Consider the following 21753-nt stretch of genomic DNA (forward strand, 5'->3'; position numbering starts at 1 on the left):
ATGCCATTGTTCCAACTGGCGTATGACTTAGACTACTGTTGACCTGGTGTGTGTAGCACGGTGTCCTTGAGAGACCCGAGGCCCTGAGAGCCTCTGGTGTCAACTCAGTGTACCAGTGATGAGTTCACAGGGTTAGTAAGAAAGGGTGTTGCCCTCTTCCACTCAATTCTTTGAGTGTTGTGACAAATCTGGGCAGAACATTCAAACTCCGTGTTCTGAATTTTCCTTCTCATTGAATTGAGAGAAATTTTGGCCGCTTAGAAGACTCTCCCAAACGTTTCGGATGAACAAAATAACACTATGACAGGTTGAAGTGATTTGCATCTGTTTGAGGTTGATGGGAGCCTTCGGCATATAAAAGTAAACATGGGGAATGCCAGCCAGTGCTTTTCCAAGGCAGAACAAGCTACGAGAATGGTTCCTGCAAGCAGCTTTAAAACTTTAGAATCCCTTTGTGGTGCCAAGCATCTCTACTCTAGCCTGTATTCTTTTGAAGAATATAAATTTTATTCACAGAGACAGAGAGCGTTTAATAGAGACCTGGTCGATGAATACTGATGGTAGAGCAATAATGATGCCATGCATTTATTGCTCCATCTACATGTCCCTTTCTGCTTGCCTTGTAACGTCCCATGAACTTTTAAACATGCCTTGCCACGACATCGACGTCACACATCTCCTAGGGCACCATTGTCAGGTGATTAGGAATCATCCCCAACCCTCGACCTGCCATACTCTTGCTCTTAATTATTTGAAATTTCTGTCCTGCCATAATTGTTATCTACAGCTGTGAAAATAGCCCATCATATTTTCACAGATGGCAGGGCTGGTTGGCCTTTGATTACTTAACCTCTTGGTGTTGGCCAGACAGAAAGCTCCAAGTGAATGTTTCTAGACTTTACAGGATTTTGTAAAAACTTTTGGCATATGAATCCTTGCTTGGAAGTCAGGGCCCACTCAGCCAGTTTAAGTTTGATTTAAAATTTTTGAGTCTTTCCCTTGGAACTTTGGAGCCATTTTAGCAGGGATAAGAATGTTGTTAGCTATCATGCTTAGATTGTTAGAGAATGAAAGCGGATATTCCAGAGCGAGGAGAGGGCATTGGAAACATGGCTAAGAAAGAAAAGACAGGGGCTGGAGAGATGGCTTGAAGGGTAAAGGCAATTGCCACCAAGTCTGATAACCCGAGTTTGTTCCCCAGGAATATCATGGTAGAAAGAGAGGGCCAATTTTGTCAAGCTCTTCTCCAACCACCATATGCACACCACGGCATAGACCCTTTCCCAGAACAAACAGACATAATTTTAAAGCTTTAAAGGGATGGGGAAAGAGATAGCAGAAGCCTGGAGCAGTTGTGGCCAATAATGCTCATCTCTGACGCAGCAGGATGATGTGAGGAGCATGGGACCATCCGTGGGGTCAAGCATTAGACTTGGACCTAGTTTCCCAAGTTGCTGCTTCATTCTATGGAAAACTACAGATAGGGGAGAGCCATAGACTGTTCCCTGTACATCAGATGGGAATGGTTGAACCCTGCTTCTCTAAACGATACCATGAAATCAAAAACCAACTTCCTTCTCCCCTTCCAAAAATGTTCCCTTTATCTCCTGAATAATACTTACTTTAGGGCTATCTCCCAGAATTTTTCCAGAAGACAAAGGAATCTTGGGATTTTGTGGATGACAAGGGATGTTTACAAAGGAATTTATATTCACTGAAAGAAAGCAACCCGCTCTGGTATTTACCCATGACTTTGGAAAGTCATTCACCCACACACCCTACTGTGCCAAACGAAGCTGCACAAACACACGCATCATAGACGTACGTGTTTACTTGTGCTCCTTTGAACACACACGTAGTTTTCTTTCTCGTCTCTCAAGGCTGTTTACTGTGGTTGACTTCAGAGTTCAAGTTCTGACCAAAGATATTTAGAATTAGGCCTGACTGTAAGTGCATCTCGCATTCTTATTTCTAACCAGCAGCCTCTATTTTTAAACTCTCCTGACCAACGCTTTCTAAAGCTATAACCGTGATGGCTAATGAAGCTGGGACTTCCCTCCTTCCACACAGAACAGTTCCTAGTTCTTGGGACTCTTCCAGTAGACTTCAGCAGCTGTTTCTGAGCGCCCGGTGTGATGGGAACTTTCTCAGAGGTGCTGTGTATCAGACATGGATTCACAGATCTCTTGTGCCATATCTCTGATCAGTTCCCCTGTTGACAGCATCCCATTCTGTTTTCTAGAATGTAAACCCACACTGACATTTCTTGATTATATGTCTTGGTTGCTGCATGAGACCCAGAGGCATTGAGAAACCTTATTATAGATGGGTTCTCAAACATGTGGGCAGCGGGGAAGAATTCGGATTTCAAGCAGGCCCTTGGAAGAAGGGCAACTGATGTCATTTTTATGTGTTCAGTGGCTCCTGAAGAATCCCTAACTAGCATCAAGTGTCCTTTCTTACTTGGGTCACAGGAACCAATAGCTGGCCTTTCGGCCCTGAGGTAACATTTAAGGGAAGAAGTTCTATAGTGGATACTCTAAAACTCATAAAAATGGACTGTACTTCATCTCAAAGTGTTGACCTTTCTTTCCATTGCTTCCAAAAACCCTCGTTTTAATTTCAGGCTATCAACCTCAGGTGCCAGTGAAGGGCACTAGATGGACAGCCCGAGGGACTGAAGTATCCCGGAAGCTGTGCAAGCCCGGAAATAGCCCACGTTTCTATTTGTCTTGGCAATTTTAAACTACTAGAATCTAGAATCCATGCTACAATTAAATTTTCCCCAGGCACTATGGAATGAAATCACATATTACATTTGATTTTAACTGGTTGAGAAAAAGATGGTGTTTTTCTGAAAAGTTCATTGTATGACCCTGAAATAGATATTAACATTTATGTGGAAGAACTGGACTAACCATTTAAGTCCTAGTTATCCACAAAATAAGATATTTTCCCAGGTGGAAGGAATCTTAGACAACTGAGTTCTCTTCGGCCATATGTTGGAGAAGACATACATTAACAGAACTGTGGTCGAACTTGGGCTTGACATTATTGGCAATATGAGATACTTCTACTCCATTTTGAGCACACACACACACAAACACACATACACTTATACATATACACATACACAAACACAGGTATATCTGTATAAATTTTCAATAAACCCTCACAACAGCTGTGTGGGAGAGCATAAGTTGTTACCGTGGTAGGAGATGAGGAAACTGAGACATAGGCGAGCTGGACAATTTGCCCATGAGAAGGCAGCTAATAAAAGAGCTCTGACTTTCACTGAGGCCTTCTGATGGTCTCAGTGTTCTTAGTGATGATCCTCTCCTGCTTATCCAACTTGTAAGCTCTATGCCTCGTCTAGATATCTACAGTTTGTCTCAGAATTGTGTGTTTTGACTAGTTTTAAGCACAATTATCAATTTTTGAAGCTTTGAAGCTGAAATGTGGGGGTTGTAATAAGAATTAGCACACTGCTTGCTCCAAGAAAACCCTGAGTGGATGGTGACATTCCCTGTGAAGCATTTAGCTAACCACAACTGTCACACTGAGTCCCTGAGCAATTTCAATGTAAGCCAAAGAAGGGCGTTTCAAACCTGTGAGATGTCAGCAAACCTCTTCTCCCTTCCCTGGTTTGTTCTGTGATTGCCTCGCTATCCTTCGTAGGAAAGGAGGAATCATTTAGGCTCAAGAGTTTTACTTCCTTTTTGTGGTCTGTCGTTCTATTAGAGTGAATCTGCCTATATCACTCACTTATCTATCCAAGCATTTATCTGTCTGTCCGTCCATCCATCCATCCATCCATCCATCCATCCATCCATCCATCCATGCATCCATCCACCCATCTGTCCACCTATCCGTTCATCCATCCATCCATCCACCCATCTGTCCACCTATCCGTTCATCCATGCATCCATCCACCCATCTGTCCACCTATCCGTTCATCCATCCATCCATCCATCCATCCATCCATCCATCCATCCATCCATCTGTCCACCTATCCGTTCATCTATGCATCCATCCACCCATCTGTCCACCTATCCGTTCATCCATGCATCCATCCACCCATCTGTCCACCTATCCGTTCATCCATGCATCCATCCACCCATCTGTCCACCTATCCATTCATCCATCCATCCATCCATCCATCCATCCATCCATCCATCCATGCATCCATGCATCCATCCACCCATCTGTCCACTTATCCGTTCATCCATCCATCCATCCATCCATCCACCCATCCATCCATCCATCCATCCATCCATCCATCCATCCATGCATCCATCCATCCACCCATCCACCCATCTGTCCACCTATCCGTTCATCCATCCATCCATCCACCCATCCACCCATCTGTCCACCTATCCGTTCATCCATGCAGTCTTCCATCCATCTGGTATACCTCGAAGTCCTTGGGTATTACTACTAAAATGAAATGAAAGGACCATGCTTGATTATGTTTTCCCGATCCCTATTACACGACAATGACATTTTGGCATGTTAAGGATTGCTTTTAAATGGATAAAACGCATTTCAAAAAGAAATGCATCCTGGACTGAGGTCTAGGGCTGTGAGAACTGATTTTTAGCTAGAAAGCCCTGTTGATTTCAGTTTTCCTCGAATGAAGTTTATAATTAGATACAGCCACCCAAACCTTTTCACAGGGCATAAATTCTGAATGCCTTTGCTGAGCTGTGGTCTGCAGAAGAGCTGTCTGTGTCTGAAGGCCCTCCTAAGATGATGTGGCTTTAGTGTCAGCGTCTGCATGAGGCTGGCCCCAAAGGGTGCTGTTTTAGCAGAATGCGGCATCTCCTGATAATCTAGGATCAGTTTGCAAAGATACCAGAAGTAGGTTAGCTTTCTTTGGGGGTTCTAACACGTACTTCGAACTGAACTTTTTGATCCTACTTTGAGCTCTGAATATCTCTATAATATTGAAGAAATCCAAGATTTTCAGTGAGCTGTGGAGAAAAGGGGATCAGGGAGTAGAAAAAAACATCAGGAGCATGACGGACTAGGCAGGACTTCTTGAAGTAGGTTACCTAGATGAAGTAGGTTACCTACTGTGGCTTCGGTCATTTTACCACCTCAAAGGTCACCAGGAGCTTGGCAGAGGGCTGCTGCCTTCTACACTCTCTTAGAGAGGGGACTCACTATTTGGATAATATTGAGATTTTTGCTTTCTTCTGGCAGACAAATACCAGATTCAGGGGACACTTCCCATGGCCAGTTCTTCTCCCCCTTTTCTTTGGTACTCGATTCACTTTGACAACGTTTTGCTGTCTGCCCAGAAGAAGCTTAGAAACCAAGTACGTTTTCACCTACGTCCAGATCTCCTGGTCTTTAAAACAAAGAGAGAGAAGCAGATGACTTCCGAGGCCTTTGCCAGTGCAAAAATAGCATGGTCCTAGGGGGTTTTCTAATGAAGAAGACGCTCACAGGAGTAAGTTCTCAAGATCTAGTGCTCTCTCTCTCGTCTCTCTGTCTCTCTGTCTCTCTGTTTCTCTCTCTCTGTCTCTCTCTGTCTCTGTCTCTCTCTCTGTCTCTCTCTCTGTCTCTCTCTGTCTCTCTCTGTCTCTGTCTCTTCTGTGTGCAGGAAGAGTGAAGTAGCGAGGGAGAGAAAGGGAAGAACAGATAGATGGATAGCTGAAAATAGTATTTTTTCCCTTAGGAGAAACAATCAAATGATATAGGTTGATATCAGATATGTTCATTGTGGGATAGTTGCTATCCTAATACCCCTAAATTCATGTGTATGGTCTCAATTCCTATTGTCTGTAAAACAGAGTGCACGTAGATGTAGATACATAGTTTGACCGAGGTCATCAAGTTCAAATGAGTTCATTTGGGTGAGCCCCAATGTAGTCTCACTGATGCCCTAATGAAAACAAAGTATTTGGGCACCGAGGGAAGATCGTGAGGACACAGGAGGGGGGCCTCCAAGGGACTGATATCTTGAATGTGGATTTCCATTCTTGAGAACCACAAGAAAAAAAGTGTATCTGTGGTTTAAGCCACTTACTCTGTAGTCTGTGGTACTTGATTATGTCAGCAATAGCAAGCTAATACATCTTTTATGTCTGATACCAAAGTACAAAATAAAAGTTCAGAGACCTTTGAAAGGTTACCGCACAGGCGTTTATGTAAATACGGGATGCTCTTTGGCCTAAACCCTGGACTTGACTGAGGAGCAGAGTCACCAATGAAATCCAGGGCAGAAATCTGGGAACGACTATGGCACAAACAGGTCACTGTGAATCTGCGTTAATATTTAACTCTGAACATGTATTTACATGGGCGATTCTTCTCTAATAGATTTGTACAAAATTTAGCATGCGCGCAGAAGACGCAAACTTTATTTGCATATTTTATTCTGATTTGGTTTTTTGAAGAAGGGGGTGCATCTCATTGGCATGGTTTTAATTTTTTGTTGTTGTTGTTGTTCTTGGTATTCTGTCCTTGTCACTTTGTAGTTTGTGAAATGTTAGATTTTCCTTTTCAATTCTTTCCCTAGTAGCTTATTTTTCCTTCCATCCTAGGCATTACCTAGCTCAGCTGGGGTTACCCTTCCTCATCTTCTCTACAGCTTTTCTGAGTTGTGCTCTGCTCCTCTCTCATCCTCACCTCTGCCACTTCCCCTTTGACCTCTGTTCATAGTTCCTAGCTCCACTCTCCCTCCTCCTCTCCTCCGATTGGCTGAGTCGCTTCTGGCCCCTCCTTCCCTCCAGGGTGTGTCTTTGGCTCACCTCTCCTTCTCCTTTGTGGCTTCATTTTCTTGTTCGTGGATAGGGGCTGGGACTGCAAACATCACAAAAATAATTGCATTGAGAATAGATGGTTCCTGTGCCAAAGACAGTCTTTGAGTCTAGCAAGAAGGTCTGGGCTCCACAGGAAAGAGGAGCCAGGCTTGCAGAGGGGTCTACAACTCAGGCACCCGAGCTGGCATTACAGAGCCTTGGGCCTTTTCTCTCGTACCCACATCCTCTTCAACTAGAAAGAATGAACACTCCTTTGCTCTTCATTCGCACACACATGCTTTCTGACTCCCGTGCCTACTGTTTTCTGTGTACACCCACCAGGTCCTGGACAGTCCCCTTGCATCCCTCAGGTCACTCACTGGGGTGATGTCTCCCCTAAGACACCATGGTCCTCCTCCAGCCTCAGCTGTGGTTGAGGACCAGGAAACAGCACAGGTCTCATTGTGAACATCTGGGTCTCTTATCATCATGATTTTTGCACAATGCTGCCTTTGTTTCAAGAATAGAATCGACATTTCCCCTTTTTTGTTTTTTTCAGCAGGACTCTTTAGAACACCCGAGAGAGGGCTGTTCTTTCTTCCCCTTTCCTTCTCTTCTCTTCTTATTTCTGTGTAAGGACTATAATTTTACTTAGGCTCTGATATATTCCTTCCTTCCTTCCTTCCTTCCTTCCTTCCTTCCTTCCTTCCTTCCTTCCTTTCTTAACAAGTATATAAAGTGGCCAGCATGCATTGATGTTTTATGTGCTTCTGATTACACAGACGGTGCTTCTGAGGTTGCTTTACAATAAATGTTTGGACAAAGAGTGCCTTGCTTTTTGACCACTAGAAACATCTAAGCATTCCTACAGCCAGAGTCTCTCCATTTTCAGTATCCTTCTCTTTCATGTACAATTGCCACTGTGAATTTCAACTAGGTCCTAGTAGGGAGTCTTTCTGTGTTTGGAACACTGTAGAATTCCAAAACTTACAAGATTTTGTTAGTAGATACACTTATGGCAAATGTTAATCTTGTCTGACAGTTACTTGGTGCAGGCACTCCACTTGTACATGGAATATGTCTTCGAGTATACTAACTTACTGAATTCTGACAACTTGTGCAGTATATGTAATCATTACCACACTGATAACTAAGACTTGGGATGCTATTTGGCAAAGAGGCCTCACTGGGCAACTTGAGTTTTGACAGGTTTAGTCCTTGTTTTCCACCATCTTCCAAGTGTCAGATTATCCAGGGAAGTGAAAAAGATAAATTTCAGTAGCAAGTGATTAGAAGGATGGAGGTGTAAGCCATCCAATCGGTGGCATTGGAGTCCTTTGACCTGTCATCTAGGAAACATAGGACAGAATTTCCATTTGCGTCCCCTCCCCCCATGTCTGAAAGAGCACTCAAGAATGATTGAATCCCAATCATACACACGTACCTTCTGAGTCTTGGGCATGTCAGTGTGGCGCTGGGCACGGATAGAGCGGGCTGATTTTGTAGGCTTGAGGGGAGCACAGTACATCTCCAGCCTTCTCAGGTCACAGCTCCGGAAGCAGCACTCATCCACGATGCCTGTCTGAGGAGCCCTCCGAATGCTGGAGCCGTAGCCTGTGGGCTTGTCTGCACAAATCAGAGCGGTCCTCGAGTTAGACAGAGCTGCCCACATCCACAAACTCCCATCGAATCCCTGGATGCCTCTCCTTAACTACGTCAAGTCTCTACTACTCCAACACGTCACCCTTTTCCTGCACTATCGTCAGCAATGTCTGATCTGTTATATTCCTTTAGATTCCAGTATGTTTCCTGGAGTTAAGCCACACTCGTGCAAGAATTCATTCACCATACACTTTTGTTTGTATTGACTCTGACCACGTTTTCCACGAGCTGTATTGGAGGATCTTGTTTCTGTCCAGTCCTATCACTTCTCTGTCTATTGTCTTTGCTGAGAGACCTTTAGAAGGGCTACTTAAAACAAAACTACAGATCAAGCTTCTTAAAATTTTGTAAATGTACCGTTTCATTGTTAAATTGACAAGCTAATTGTATATATGGTGAGGGTACAGTATGATACTTTGGAATACATATATACTATGCAACGATATAACGAAGGTGTTTAGATTGTCCATTATCTCAAACATTTGAGCTAGAACACCATAATCCTGGAAAAACTGAGTCTCCTTAATGACATTAGTAAATACATACAGTTTTTGTACACTGGGCATCTCAATTGTTCTTAACTATTTCTATCGTAAAATTAAATTGCATATAGGCAAAATTTGACGTCTGGAAATATATCCTATTTTCTTGATGAGAACCCTGAGACTCAAGAGTTTGAATGGCTTGCCAAAGGTCCTTCATGCAGTAATTGGTGGAGTCAGGATTTTAACTCCAGTCTACTTGCTGTTATGTCCAAGAGCTTTAGGGAGCCCAGAAGATAGCGGTGTGTAACTCCAGAAAAGTCCCTGAAGCTCTTTATTACATCTTTCTTGGCAGAACTGAGGATCAGATGAAACAGTGTTGAATAAAATAATGCCCAGCACCTGGTACAGAAGAGGTCTCAACTACGTATTAGTCTGCGAGCTCTGGCTATCTTTTCCAAGGTCTTAAATGATCTATGGAAACCTGTCTCTACCATTGACCATACCCAGAAGCCAAGAAACTCAGAACTGACTACAGTACCAGTGAGAAGAGGCTTGCACACCACCCCAGAAAGCATGGAGCAACCATTTCTGTTTCCTTGGAGTATAACAATTGGGCCAGGACAGAAGGAACTAAATGCCAGTGGGAACACTGATATCCAGCATCTTTTGGTACTTACAAACCGTTAGAGCTCTTTACTTGGCTGGGTTCTGGTTTGATTGGATTATGTTTTTGACCACACTTTTACTGGCTTTCAGAATTCAGAAAAGGTCAAGCAAGCTTACATAGACCTTGACATACACCAGAATTATCCCTTTTTGGCACCATAGAACTTTGGTTAAATCAAGTGTTGTCTCTGCAGTAGTGTATCAAACACACAAAACATGAATCTGGGCTGTCTTAGACAGGGGGATATGATTTTGATCTGCTCCCTCCTCCACTGGGAGGTAGGCTACTTCATGAAAGAAACATGTGAACCACTGACCTCTAAGAATCCAATGGACAAGCTGATATTTGCTTGATCTTAATTCCTGACCCAAGGAAGGCATGGCATTAAATACAGTCTTAAAGTCACATAAATCATGACACAGTAATAGGATTCTGAAAGTCACAGTTCTCATCCATATTTTCAGCTTCCTTCTTGAGGGGAGAGCAGATCCAGGGCGATAGCCTGCTGTTGCTATCGCTCTTGCTTGGCTGCCCCCTGCTCCAAAGGTCAGCTGTTTTATGGAGTTCTCTAAGAACCCAAATGTTTTCCTGATGCTTGGCACAGCAACCTTGTAGCTGCTTCCTCACACAAGGAAGGCTTATTCTCAGGGAGGCTGGAGGTAGGAACTTCGTGAGGGTTCCTTTGCGGTCTCTTTGGGAAGGAAGGATCTGCTGCCGCTCTCTCTCACGGTAGACCCGTGGGCTTCTTGTGGGTGCAGGCTTGGGGAGGGACCAGGCAGCTGAGCCCAGTGGAGTCTCAGCAGGGCTTTTACTTGCCCTTTGAGGGAAGACTAACATAGACATGGACTCTGGGCTTTTGCCTCCCAGCCAGGCCCTGACAATTTGAAGCTCAACTGGTCCCCTGGGCAATGCAGTGTTTTTTGTTTTCTTCGTTTTTTAAATAATCTTTTCCTGGGACTATAAATTCGAGGAAAGCCACAAATGGATGTGCATAGCTCTTGTAACTCACGGACTTCTACATAATTTTCTCTCCGGCTAGCCAATTAAGATCAGGGGTGACATTTGGGTTCTCTTTGCAGGTAGGAAAAAGGAGAGAAGGACCCGTTTCTTGGTTGTGGCTGTCACAATAGTAACCTTCAGGTAATGACTGTCCTTTGTCTACATATACATTTCTAAAAACGTATGCATAAAGAATCACTTGCTGATTATGGAATAGTCACTTGATATTTGAGAGTAGAGTTGTAGAAATTTTTCTAGAAACTTCCAAACTTGACCAGTTCAGATGCAGCTGTTTTCACAGCTCAAGATTATGAATTAAAAGTGGAGAGGGATAGATTGGGGATTCTAGGACCCATTTAAGTTTCCTATTCCAAACATTTCTCATTCTTAATTCTGTGATCCAAGCTTGCTCCAAGAAAAAGATGCTAGCCATTATCTTGGGATAGCAAAAAGCATTTCCATGCATTGCTTGACCCTACTTGGTGATTCTCAGGAACCATGAGATGACCACAGGTCTATTTAATCTTCCAAAATAGACAATAACCATCACCACAGCAAAGAAGAGCACACTCTTACAGTACCCAGCTTGTTGTATGTCTCAGAAGAGCTTAGAGTTTGATGTAGTTTGTTCTAAAGGGACCTGTGCTGAAGGATTTTGAAGCAGAGAGCTTTAGGATTTTTATATAATGTTCCATTAAAAAGCTTGATTTTATTTTGTATATGCATCTTTTTGGAATGCTATTGGAGTAGGGTATACATGTGAATTTTCCCATGAACCAGTTTGCTCAGGCTATCAATTCTAGTGGAATGTTTTCTTTGTCAATTCATAATGATTACAATGAAATCATACTTTGTTCAGGATTTATTAATGTAACACATGTTTACCTACTGATTTTGTAATTAATCTTTTGAAGTATCCTATAGGCTTGATTTCAACAGTCATTACCTCTTAGTAATCAAGGGACCACAGTTGTGGGTCTAAGTTTCAGGTTTTATCTTCAACTATTTCATAGTCTCTTTTTTAGAACCACAATAAAAGTATTTACAGTTGCGGTCTAAAACAGGAAGCCTAGGGCAATACAGTTTATCAGATAGGCATTCAAGCAATCCCCTCCAGCATTTATTGATATAAGTATTATTTTAATTACATCTAAATCACTGCAAGTTTCAGTCATTTAGTTATTTTTTAATGAGATAGGACTGGTTGTTACACCACCTATAAAAACTCCTTATAACATTTTTACTCTAATTTGCAGAATTAGAATTATCAGGAAAGCAGAAAATAAAATTGTGTTGCCATAAAAGACTTTAAACAATTTGAAGAAAAATGTTAAACAGACTTTCTTGAAATGTAGTGAACTCCATGCTGCAGGAAGCAGCTAAGTAAAGTCTGTACAAATACCTTCCACTGACCTTAGGGGCAGAATCCTACAGTGGACAGTGGATGGCTACTGTGTTTCTTTCTATTCTGGGTTTTTTTTTTTTATAGAAAACTTGGCTAAATATTCAGCATAGTTGGAAAACACATTGTCTTCAAGAAAAAGTTTCACGTACTTTTAAACTTAGAAGATGGACATTTATTTTCTAATTATCGTTTGTGTTATCCAGAATGCTCAAAAACTTCCCTGTTTTTACCCAATGCAACAGCAAAAGACAGGTGACCAGGATAGTCCTTTGCACAATGAGACTTGATTGGAGAATTCTCTTACTTCCTACACACTTAAACATTGGACCATGTAACATTCTGCAGATATTTTGATGACAAAGTCTTAACACTGAGAATTTATAGTAACAAACTTACTTTGCCAGTGTAAAGTGTCGTGGTTCAGGGGTCGTCTAGCATATAGATCAAAGGCAGCCTAGCAGACAAGCTGGCCATCATGTAACCCAGACTTGTCCAGTAGTAGACAAAGGGTTTAGGCATAACACGCGGCTGTCTTTTAAACATGGGCCAACACACAGACTCCCAGTAGCTGAAGAGCTGACTTCTATAATAGCAGTACTTCCCTATAAATAATGCATGGTCACTGGAGTAATTCAATAATCTTCAGGGCAAACTTGCTGGTTACGAGGGTTTGGGGCGGAACTGTGGTATCATCAAAAGCACGCTAATTAGCTGAGTATCACATTTGGACAGAGATGCAAGTAAGTCACTCCCCTCCATCTCTGATGAGATGGATGCACTTCGGAGATCTAGCTGTGGTCATTATTTCTGGAGCCGAGAGTTCTGCCCATTCATCATGAGTAAAACTACTTCTACCAACCTGCAGGAATTTGTTTCTCATCAGTTTCTGGAAATGAGCTTGAGACATCGTACTAACTCTGACTCTCTGTGAAATTTCTCCTTTTCTTGCTGAGGAAGCTTTTAAAACTCTCCATTGGGAGGAGTGGAGCATTGATTCGTGAATCAATATTTAAATAATGACAAATGCAAACACGTTCAAAATAGGAACATACCTGCTTTTGAAGATCTGTACTTGTTCTTCTCTAGGTTACAAAGGATTCAATAATTCCCTAAAACAATTGCTAATAGGAGGAAGAGGTACCAAAGGAGATTCTATGTCCAATTAATTAATTAATTAATTTTTAAAAATTGAAATCAGGGCAAAAGAGAATTCAAAATGGGGCTTGGAGGCTGTTTCTAGAAAATTCTCAGTCACATGCATGGTAGAGAACATAAATGGAATTACTAGATAATAAACAATCTGCCCTTAACTTTCATTAGCTGAAGATTGATTATACAACCAAATACCATAGTTAAGATCTGAATCAGAACATTGGTTTTCTTATACAAATTATTATTTTTTCCCAACCTCTATATTTGCTGACCATTCAGAATATCTCAGCATGATTGGATTCTTAAGTCAGTGTTGGTCCATGAGCAACCTTATCTAAGGAAAATTAATTCAGTTGATTCAACTTGCATTTCATATAAGTAGGGAAGTTCCAAATATTGTATAAGTAGTAGTCTTGTAGCTTCCCGATAAAATTTCTTTTGTTGTCCTGAGGATAGACCACAAGGCCCTATGCATGCTGGGACACATTGCGCTACTGATGTAAGCCCCTAGCCTCATGTTTTAGCATTTCAGTGTCCTTCCTTCCTTGTTCCCTTCCTCCCTCTCTCCCTTTCTTTCTTCCTTCTTTCCCTTTGGCTTTCCATTCTTCCTTTCTTATTTCCTTGGAGACAGAGTTTTGCTACAAAGCTCAGACTGGCCTTAACCTTGAACTCGTGAGCTCCGGTCTTGTTGAGTGCTGGGATTGTTGGGTTTATGCTACAACTCATGGCAACGTTTTAACTTTCCTATGCAGAAGTGGAAGTTATTTCCCGATCTTTCCTACTTCTGGCAGCTTCCTATGAAAAAATGGCTTGTTTCATGATTCCTAATATAAGGGAAACAATGGTAAAACATCGTTTAGCTGAGTGGTGGTGGCACACGTGTTTAATCCCAGCACTTGGGAGGCAGAGGCAGGTCTGATCTCTAAGTTCAAGGTCAGCCTGGTCTACTTAAAGTGAGTCCCAGGACATTCAGGGCTACTCAGAGAAACCTTGTCGCAAACAAACAAACAAACAAACAAACAAAGTGGGGTTGATATTTCCTGTACTCGTAAGACTTACATTATCTCTTAAGTTTATAGAAGTCATATTTAATTGAAATACTTGAATGAGCTGTGTGTGCGACTATGTGCTTAGTAAAGGTGGGGAAATGGGGTTTATTTCTGTTGGCACGGGTGTGAACTTAGGGAATCACACATATCAGCATAGAGCAAGTCCTCCTCAGTAGTACAGGTTTTCAATCAGGGTTAGTTGCAGCAGCAGCTTTGAAACCTATATTTAGAAATCACGCCGGATCGACCCTCTTCTCGATGCTTGTGCTGAGGGCTGCATTTCTGGGAAAGGGTCTTTCCAAAGTTTGACCTTTGGTATTTGTAAAAGTGGACACCAAGAAAATGTTCTCTTTTCTATGAACTATGTGTCAGAAGCAGTCTCGGCGACCTATCAGATGTAGGCATCGATTTCACTTTTGGCCTGTGTTAATTTTTAATTGGCAGTGTTTGTTAGTTCCACTCCTTCTCAATTGGATGAAGTCATCTTTTCTAGGAATCGTGACCCTGGGTGACCCACCCCACCCCCACCACTCAGCAGCCCTTTCTCAGCTACTAAATCCCTATAATGCCAAAGATCAAAGTCTCCTTGTTACCCAACTGTGTCAATGTTTATGTATCTCCAGGTCTAAGAGGAATGAAATAAAGCATCGGGAAGCTGCTTCCTTCTGGGGAGTCTCTGTGCTTTTGGAAGCCCAAACTCAAGGGCAGGCATGGGAAGGGTACTGTTTGAGTCAGGGAGTTAAAGTGCAAAGCTTAGGGTCAAGAACGGCTGAGATTCAAAGCTGAAACATTGCTGTTTTAAGACTCTTTAGAGAAATGGGCTGACAGAGTGGGAAACAACGTGATGTATTACTCTAGCCGGCTACAATGCCCTGGAGGATGAGCGTCTTGCCAGGACAGCAGAATTTACTAGTTTGGGGCTTCTTCCAAGGCTTGGAGAAGATAGATATAGCCAACAAAATTATACTTTGGCAAGAGGAATGCTTCACAGCTCAGAACTGTTGTCCTAAGGGTTTGGTTTTGGTTTATCAGTGTCTAAGGTGGAAGGTAATGAAATACCAAGAGGTCATTGAAATTACCTCAGCGGGGCTTTCTATGGAAGTTAGCTCTCATTAACTAGTTAGGCAATGTCCTTCATTGACAATAATTTCAGCATCTCTGCAATACCTGTCCTGCGGATGATGGAGGCAGGGTACCAAGTGCTTAAAACACAAGGGGTAGAGTCAGGCAGCTCAGACTCGGCCACTTCTTACTCAGCTGCCTGAGTTTGGCATGGAACCCAATTTTCTAAAGAGTCAGAGCTTCATACGTAGATTAGTCATATCAAAAAAATATATCCTAGAAATGCCATGAGGACTAAGTAGCTTGGGGCTTAACATCTGGCCTGCAGTGAACTACATAAGCATTGGCTATCTGTATGACTCGGTTTTGTTGATGAATGCAGCACACTGGGCAAGAAGTTGTCTTCCTCACTGACTGTCTAAAATGCACCCTCTCCCACCCAAAGGGAAGTTTATTCGAAACAGATTTTCTAGCTAGAGAAGGGCTGTCTGCATTAAGGTGAATAACTGTTCCCTTGGAAGCATATCTAAACTTCATGTGTGCACTCTCCCTGAGCAGTCCTGCATCGATAGCAAGGACAGAGTCTCCCGCCAGGTCACGATGCCAGATATGTTTGTCTTTGCCTATCACTACCGTCAGTTTCTCTCAGGTAATCTACCGGTTAAAATCATTGCTTTTCAGTGTCCAGCTTACTTCAAAACAGTGTGAAGGCATGCGAAGAGAGTGGGTGGAACACACAAGCAGAGAGGGGCCCTTCTCACTTTCAAACACTCCGTGACCTTCCCTTGTCTTGCTCGCCTTCTTCTCCCCCTTACTCTTGATTTCCCTGTTTGCTAAGGAAAGCCATTGGTGGTTTCTCTTTCCTCACTAATGGCCTTCAGGCTGGACACTCATGCCATGCTGAATTTGTGGTAAGCTAGGAATGAGATACTACTTCCCTCCTTGGATAATTGAAAGCTAGGGCTTCCTCCTTGCCAGGTTTGCTTTGGGAATGAGCCGTCATCAAGGTCCCAGTATTACCAGACTGCTAATCGCTACTCTGTCTTGGACTTGTGCCTGGATGGGGTAGAAACTATAAGAGAAGGAATAGGAAAGGTGCTGAGGATCGCATGCATGAGCTTCCGTGTCCTCCTGCCTGCTTTTCCTCTCTCTGAAAGATTGGGACAAAAACTGGCAGAGAGTCTGGCTGTTTTCTGGAGATAGTAGCCTGGTTGTCTGCATTATTGCCTATGCATATAGTTTCAATTCTAGTGCACTCTCAGCTAAGATAGAACCTTGTGGTCAAAACGCAAGACTTTTGCCGGGCGGTGGTGGCGCACGCCTTTAATCCCAGCACTAGGGAGGCAGAGGCAGGTGGATCTCTGTGAGTTCGAGGCCAGCCTGGTCTACGAGAGCGAGTTCCAGGACAGGCACCAAAGCTACAGAGAAACCTTGTCTTGAAAAACAAACAAACAAACAACAACAACAAAAAACGGAAAAAAAACCCCACAAGACTTTAATGACTGGAAGGCAACACCTCTCTTTCTGTTGCCACCGAGAGACGAATTGGCCAAGGGGGCGTTAAAAACACCCTCCTTGTTTTTAGTTTTACTCTGGAGTCTATCTTTGCTGAGCAACTTGGCAGCTGCCCTGTATTCTCAGGGGCCCTGCTCCCTGTCAATTTCCTCTACTTAGTCTGAGTTTCCTTTCTTTCTTTTTCTTTTTTGCTTGGAGCATATCTGGACCTTTTCCTGGGGACGGGTGTGACAGAGTCAGCGTGGCAGGTAGAGGGGTGGCAGCTGCATGTCTGAAGGTAGAGCCCTGAGAAGTGGAGGCCCTGAACAGAGGGGCATCCAGGCCTGCAGCAGAGAGAAAACTGTTGGAAGGTGGCCTCTGCAGCAGCAGAAACAGCTCTTGGCACCATGGCAGGGGAAAAGGCAGCCAGAGTCAATGCCAGATTGAAACCCAGAGAGAGAGGAAAGGAGGAGGGTGGGCAGGAGGAGACAGTTTGGGTGTTAAGTGACATAAGTAACTATCTGGTGTGTGTGTGTGTGTGTGTGTGTGTACTCAGATGCCGGTTGGGTTGTGCACGACCGCCCTTTCATGCTGGTGTTCTCAGACTACAAGATCCCAGGGAGTGTTTCTCTAGCACCCAGTGCTGGGCCGTAGGCACGGAGGGGAGAGGAAGATGGAGGTATGTTGAGATGCAATATGGCGGTATATCGAGAACAACACCGAGCTCAGCCTGGGAGCCTTCTCGTGGATTCACATGCCAGCAAGGCGCTCAGAGAGCCATTCCCATGGACAAACTGAACTCTTGAGAATATCAGGCACCCTCGCTAAAGGCATGACTCAACAGGACCGAGCTGGCTGGGCTTGTCATGTTTGGATAAACAACGTTTACATATGGCACATGTGTGCCTTTCTGAAGTAAGAGGGAAGTGAAAGGAGAGAGAGCCAGACAACAGAGTGTCTTCTCTGATTAGTTTCAGGTGCAAGCAAGTTTCATCATCTCGGTTTATGGATGGTTAGGACCAGTGTTAGGTTTGATAACGGAAAATGAAGAAAGATAACAGAAAATGAAGAAAATGCCAAGTTCTGATGCTTGACTAAGGGACAAAGACAGGAAAACCTGTGTGGATTGCAGAGGCCCTTCAAAGTAGGGTTCAGGTGTGCTCTGGAAGGAGACTAGGAAAGAACCCAAAGGAAAGTCATTTGTTGGAGGTATGGAAGCAGTAGGAAGAAACAAACTACAACATTGATAACCAAGATCTTAATGAAGAGGAATGCTTCTCGTTTAAAACTGGGAATTTGTAAATGAATCTTGCTATAAATTTTTATAAAAATAAATCTTAAATTTTTAAAAACTTTATTTTATGTGTATGACTGTTTTCCCTGCATGTACGCGTATGTATCATAATCATGCCTGGTGCCCATGGAAGTCAGAAAAAGGAGTTGGATCACCTGGAACTGAAGGTAAAGACAGCTGTGAGCCACCATGTGGATGCTGGGAATGGGATCGTGGTCCTCTGAGAGTACTGAGTACTTTTAACTGCTGAGCCGTCTCTCTAGCCCTATAAAAATCCCCTTGAAATGTCCCTTTGATCATTACTCTTCACAAGACTCCATCTTCAAAAGGTGGATAAGTGGCTCTCTGCCATACGGAGGGAAAGTTGTTAATATCATTGATTAGAATGCTATTGATACTGTTGATCGGAACACTTCCTGGTAGTCAGTGGGGTTGTATCTCCCAAGTTGCCATGACGTCTGTCAGTGGTGTTCCGACCTCCTGTGTGACATTTTCTTCCTTTCAGGTAGGCATTACAGACCCTGAGAAAAGACTAGATACCACTCATGGTGTTTCATCCTGGGCAATGTGACTGGGCTTCTAGGCAGGCCTAGAATGGCCATGGTATCCAACATGAATGTCACTGGTATCCAACATGTTCCCAGGGGACAGTATCAGGTAATAGATAGCAAACATGGTTTTTAAAGTGTTCCCTTGATCTCATTATCCATCTCCCTACTTCTCTTTCTTTTACTCTCTCTCTCTCTCTCTCTCTCTCTCTGGAAAACCAATTCTTTCTACAGTTACTAGCATTTTTAAATGTATACAAGAAGTTCTTAAACAAGTCAGAATATATTATTTGTCAAAGTACTAAGCAAGCCCTACAGTTTGAAGCTGGATGGTTCATTTATAGTATAGTAGATATTATACTATAAATATATATAACAAGTAATTATATTACATCAGGAAATTTCAGACAAAAGTGGACTTGCTGTTAGATCATTATTACTTTCCTCTTTTTCTCATGGAGTTTTGCTGACATGATTATTGCCCACCTTTTCCTAGTATTTGATTTCCTAAATAAAATCAAGAGACTTTATATGTTTTCCTCAAATTTTTTCATTTCAGCTTAAAAAAAAAAATGTCTTTGGGCATTAAAACAAAACCAGAGTCAACTACAGTGGTTTCTCAGCAAGTTTTTGGCAATCATGGAGCCTGTTAACTTTGATCTTTCCACTCCCAACCTAGCCCCACCCAAATGAGGTGAGCTATGAATAAACAGAGAGAGAAGGGGGGAGGAGGAGGGGAAAAGAGGGAGAACGAGAGAGTCAAGTAATAACTCGACTCCAAGTTAGAAGATGTTCTCATCCTTATTTCATCTGGGACCAATATCATGCCTAGAGTCCAAAAGCCGTTAAATGCTTTTTAGCAAATATAATTATCCACCAAGAAAAAAGAATCTGACTCTTTAAAATTTCATTATATTCAGCATAGAAAAACCACTTTGGGGTATACTGTTTGGTAGAGAAATCTCATTTTTATTTGTATTTCTTTTACTATAAGCCTACACACAAAATGGCCACAGTGCTCTGCCCTGGGACTTGGTCTGAGGCAATGGCCTTTTGGCCTTCTGACCAGTCCCTCACTTCTGCGAATTTCCTTTCTGAGAACTAGAGACGGTTGCCTCAGAAGTCATTTTCCAGTTCTTCGCAAAACTTATTCACAGTTGCCGAATGAGTTGGCTTCGTGGAGAGAAGAAAATGTGAGACCTGGTGTGACACCCAGCTGGGAGGGCTCTGTGGTGCAGCGGGACACCACACCAGCCGTGAAGGCTTGTGGGCCATTGTCTTTCCCCTGACTGCCTCTGGCTGCCTCACTTTAACTCAGGTCCAGGGTTAGGGATGCTCAGTTGGCTCTGATGAAATAAACTCTTTCCCTGCTTTAGCAGAAAATGGAGGTCTAATAGTTTCTTGTAATATATAGTCTTGCAGAAGGGAAGCTTACATTCTGCTTCTCAACTGGCCTCTCAGGACCTTCTTCATCATAATTCCATGCAAAGTGTCTCTCTCGTCTTTGGAAGAGAGGACATTTTAAAGCCCATGGGCTCCACAGACTCCACCATGATAAATACATGCATATTCATGAAAGAACTCCATCTATATACTTTTAGAAATGGCACTTAAGGTCTCCTAGCCTTACATACAATGGAGAAAGAGGAGAGAAGTGAATCTCTTGGCTTTGAGTTATAGTAGTTCTAATAAAAACAGACAGAGAGCACCCCAGGCTCTTTTCACTGTGTTAGTTACCTTGTTCTGGTTGTGATACAGTACCTGTAATAAACAACCTGCGGGAGGAACACTGTGGGAGGTTCTCCTGTATATGTGTTGCTTTTATTGGTTAATGAATAAGGAATCACTTTTGGTCAGTGGCTTAGCAGAGTAGAGCTAGGCTGGAAAACTAAACTGAATACTGGGAGAAAGAAGGTAGAGCCCAGAGCCACCATGTAGCCACCAGGGGGGAAAGATGCGAACTGTCAGCTGGAACCTTGTTGGTAGACCACAAGCCTCGTGGTAAAATATAAAATAATGGAAATGGGTTAATTTAAGATATAAAAGTAAACCAGAAATATGCTTAAGTGATTGGCCAAGTAGTGATTGAAATAATATAGTTTCTTGTGATTATTTCAGGAGTCTGAGAGGTCGGAAAATGAACAAACATCCTCTTCCAACAGAGGAAGTATATATTTTTTCGACTTGTGGTTTTAGTCCGTGATTAGCTGGTTTCGTTATTTTCAGGCTGCTGCTGTGGGGAGGCAGAAAACCTCATGCTAGGAAGTCATGGTGAAGGGAATTTTACCTCATGAAGGGATGGAGAAACAGAGGAGTAGGAGGGGGAGGGAGAAGAGTGTGTGTGCATGGCAGCGGGGAGGGAAACATGGAGATGGGGATATATATGATATTCCCTTTAAAAGTATGTTCCAGTCAGTGCAAGACCTCCTTCCTTAAACCAAGACCTAACCCTGAATAAGTCCATGTGGGCACTATCAGCAGGTTCATCTATTAATGATATTAATTTCTTTATGCTCCAATCACCTGCCAATAAGCCAGATCTTCAACATGTGAAGCTGTGGGTGTGGCTTCACAGTTAAGTCAAACCCACCTGGGCTGTGAGCCCACGTCACTGAGGAGGACTTGAAAGAAAAGAATGACAGGAAAAGGGCAGACAAGGAACACTTTCATCTTCTTCTAAAGGCTCCCCCGTTCATGTTGTTCCTGACCTCACTTCTCACCATCTTTTCTGCATCTGGATCAAGAAGATACTCAGATAAAGGTCAGTTGAGAAGTCCCAGTCTCTTCTCAAGTAGACTCGTTCCGCGGAGACTTGCCTTTGGCAGATGCGCCCTGCAGTGGGACCATGAAATGCCATAAATTGCTCACATTCTTCAGAACATCTGTGCCTTCTTTGGCCAAACCTCTTCCTTGGTACTCAACAGGCCACAAATCACCCTCTGCTGCTCCTTCCAGACTGTGGATGTCCTAACACTCTTCTTTCAAACCAAATTCTTCTCTTGTCCTTGGCCGTGGCTCCTGGCATGTGAGTCTTCTCAGATCCCCCATCTGGGTTAGTCATCCGAGGCATGTCCATCAGAGTTGCTCGGTCTGCCTACCTGACTTGAAAAGTTGCCTGTCTCCAAATGTCGTAGTCGCTAAGGAGGCTATATTACCTCCTTTGAAGTTTAAATTCTTAGCCTGACTT

General features: G+C 43.0%; 1 protein-coding gene across 8 annotated transcripts in view; it reads right to left on the reverse strand.

Annotated features, from left to right (window-relative positions):
• Positions 1-21753, reverse strand: part of Igf1 (insulin like growth factor 1) — a 75055-nt gene that overhangs the window by 12486 nt on the left and 40816 nt on the right. For 6 of the 8 annotated variants that reach the window (XM_075954307.1, XM_075954305.1, XM_075954312.1 and 3 more), the window contains 2 exons: positions 8194-8375; positions 6759-6810 (listed from right to left, as the gene is read on the reverse strand). In XM_075954307.1, the coding sequence (XP_075810422.1) occupies positions 6759-6810; positions 8194-8375 (234 nt within the window). The remainder of the gene's footprint in view (positions 1-6758; positions 6811-8193; positions 8376-21753) is intronic. The other 2 variants (XM_075954306.1, XM_075954311.1) reach the window with 1 other exon arrangement.

The sequence above is a fragment of the Microtus pennsylvanicus genome, chromosome 20, assembly GCF_037038515.1.
Source record: "Microtus pennsylvanicus isolate mMicPen1 chromosome 20, mMicPen1.hap1, whole genome shotgun sequence".
Taxonomy (NCBI): Eukaryota; Metazoa; Chordata; class Mammalia; order Rodentia; family Cricetidae; genus Microtus; species Microtus pennsylvanicus.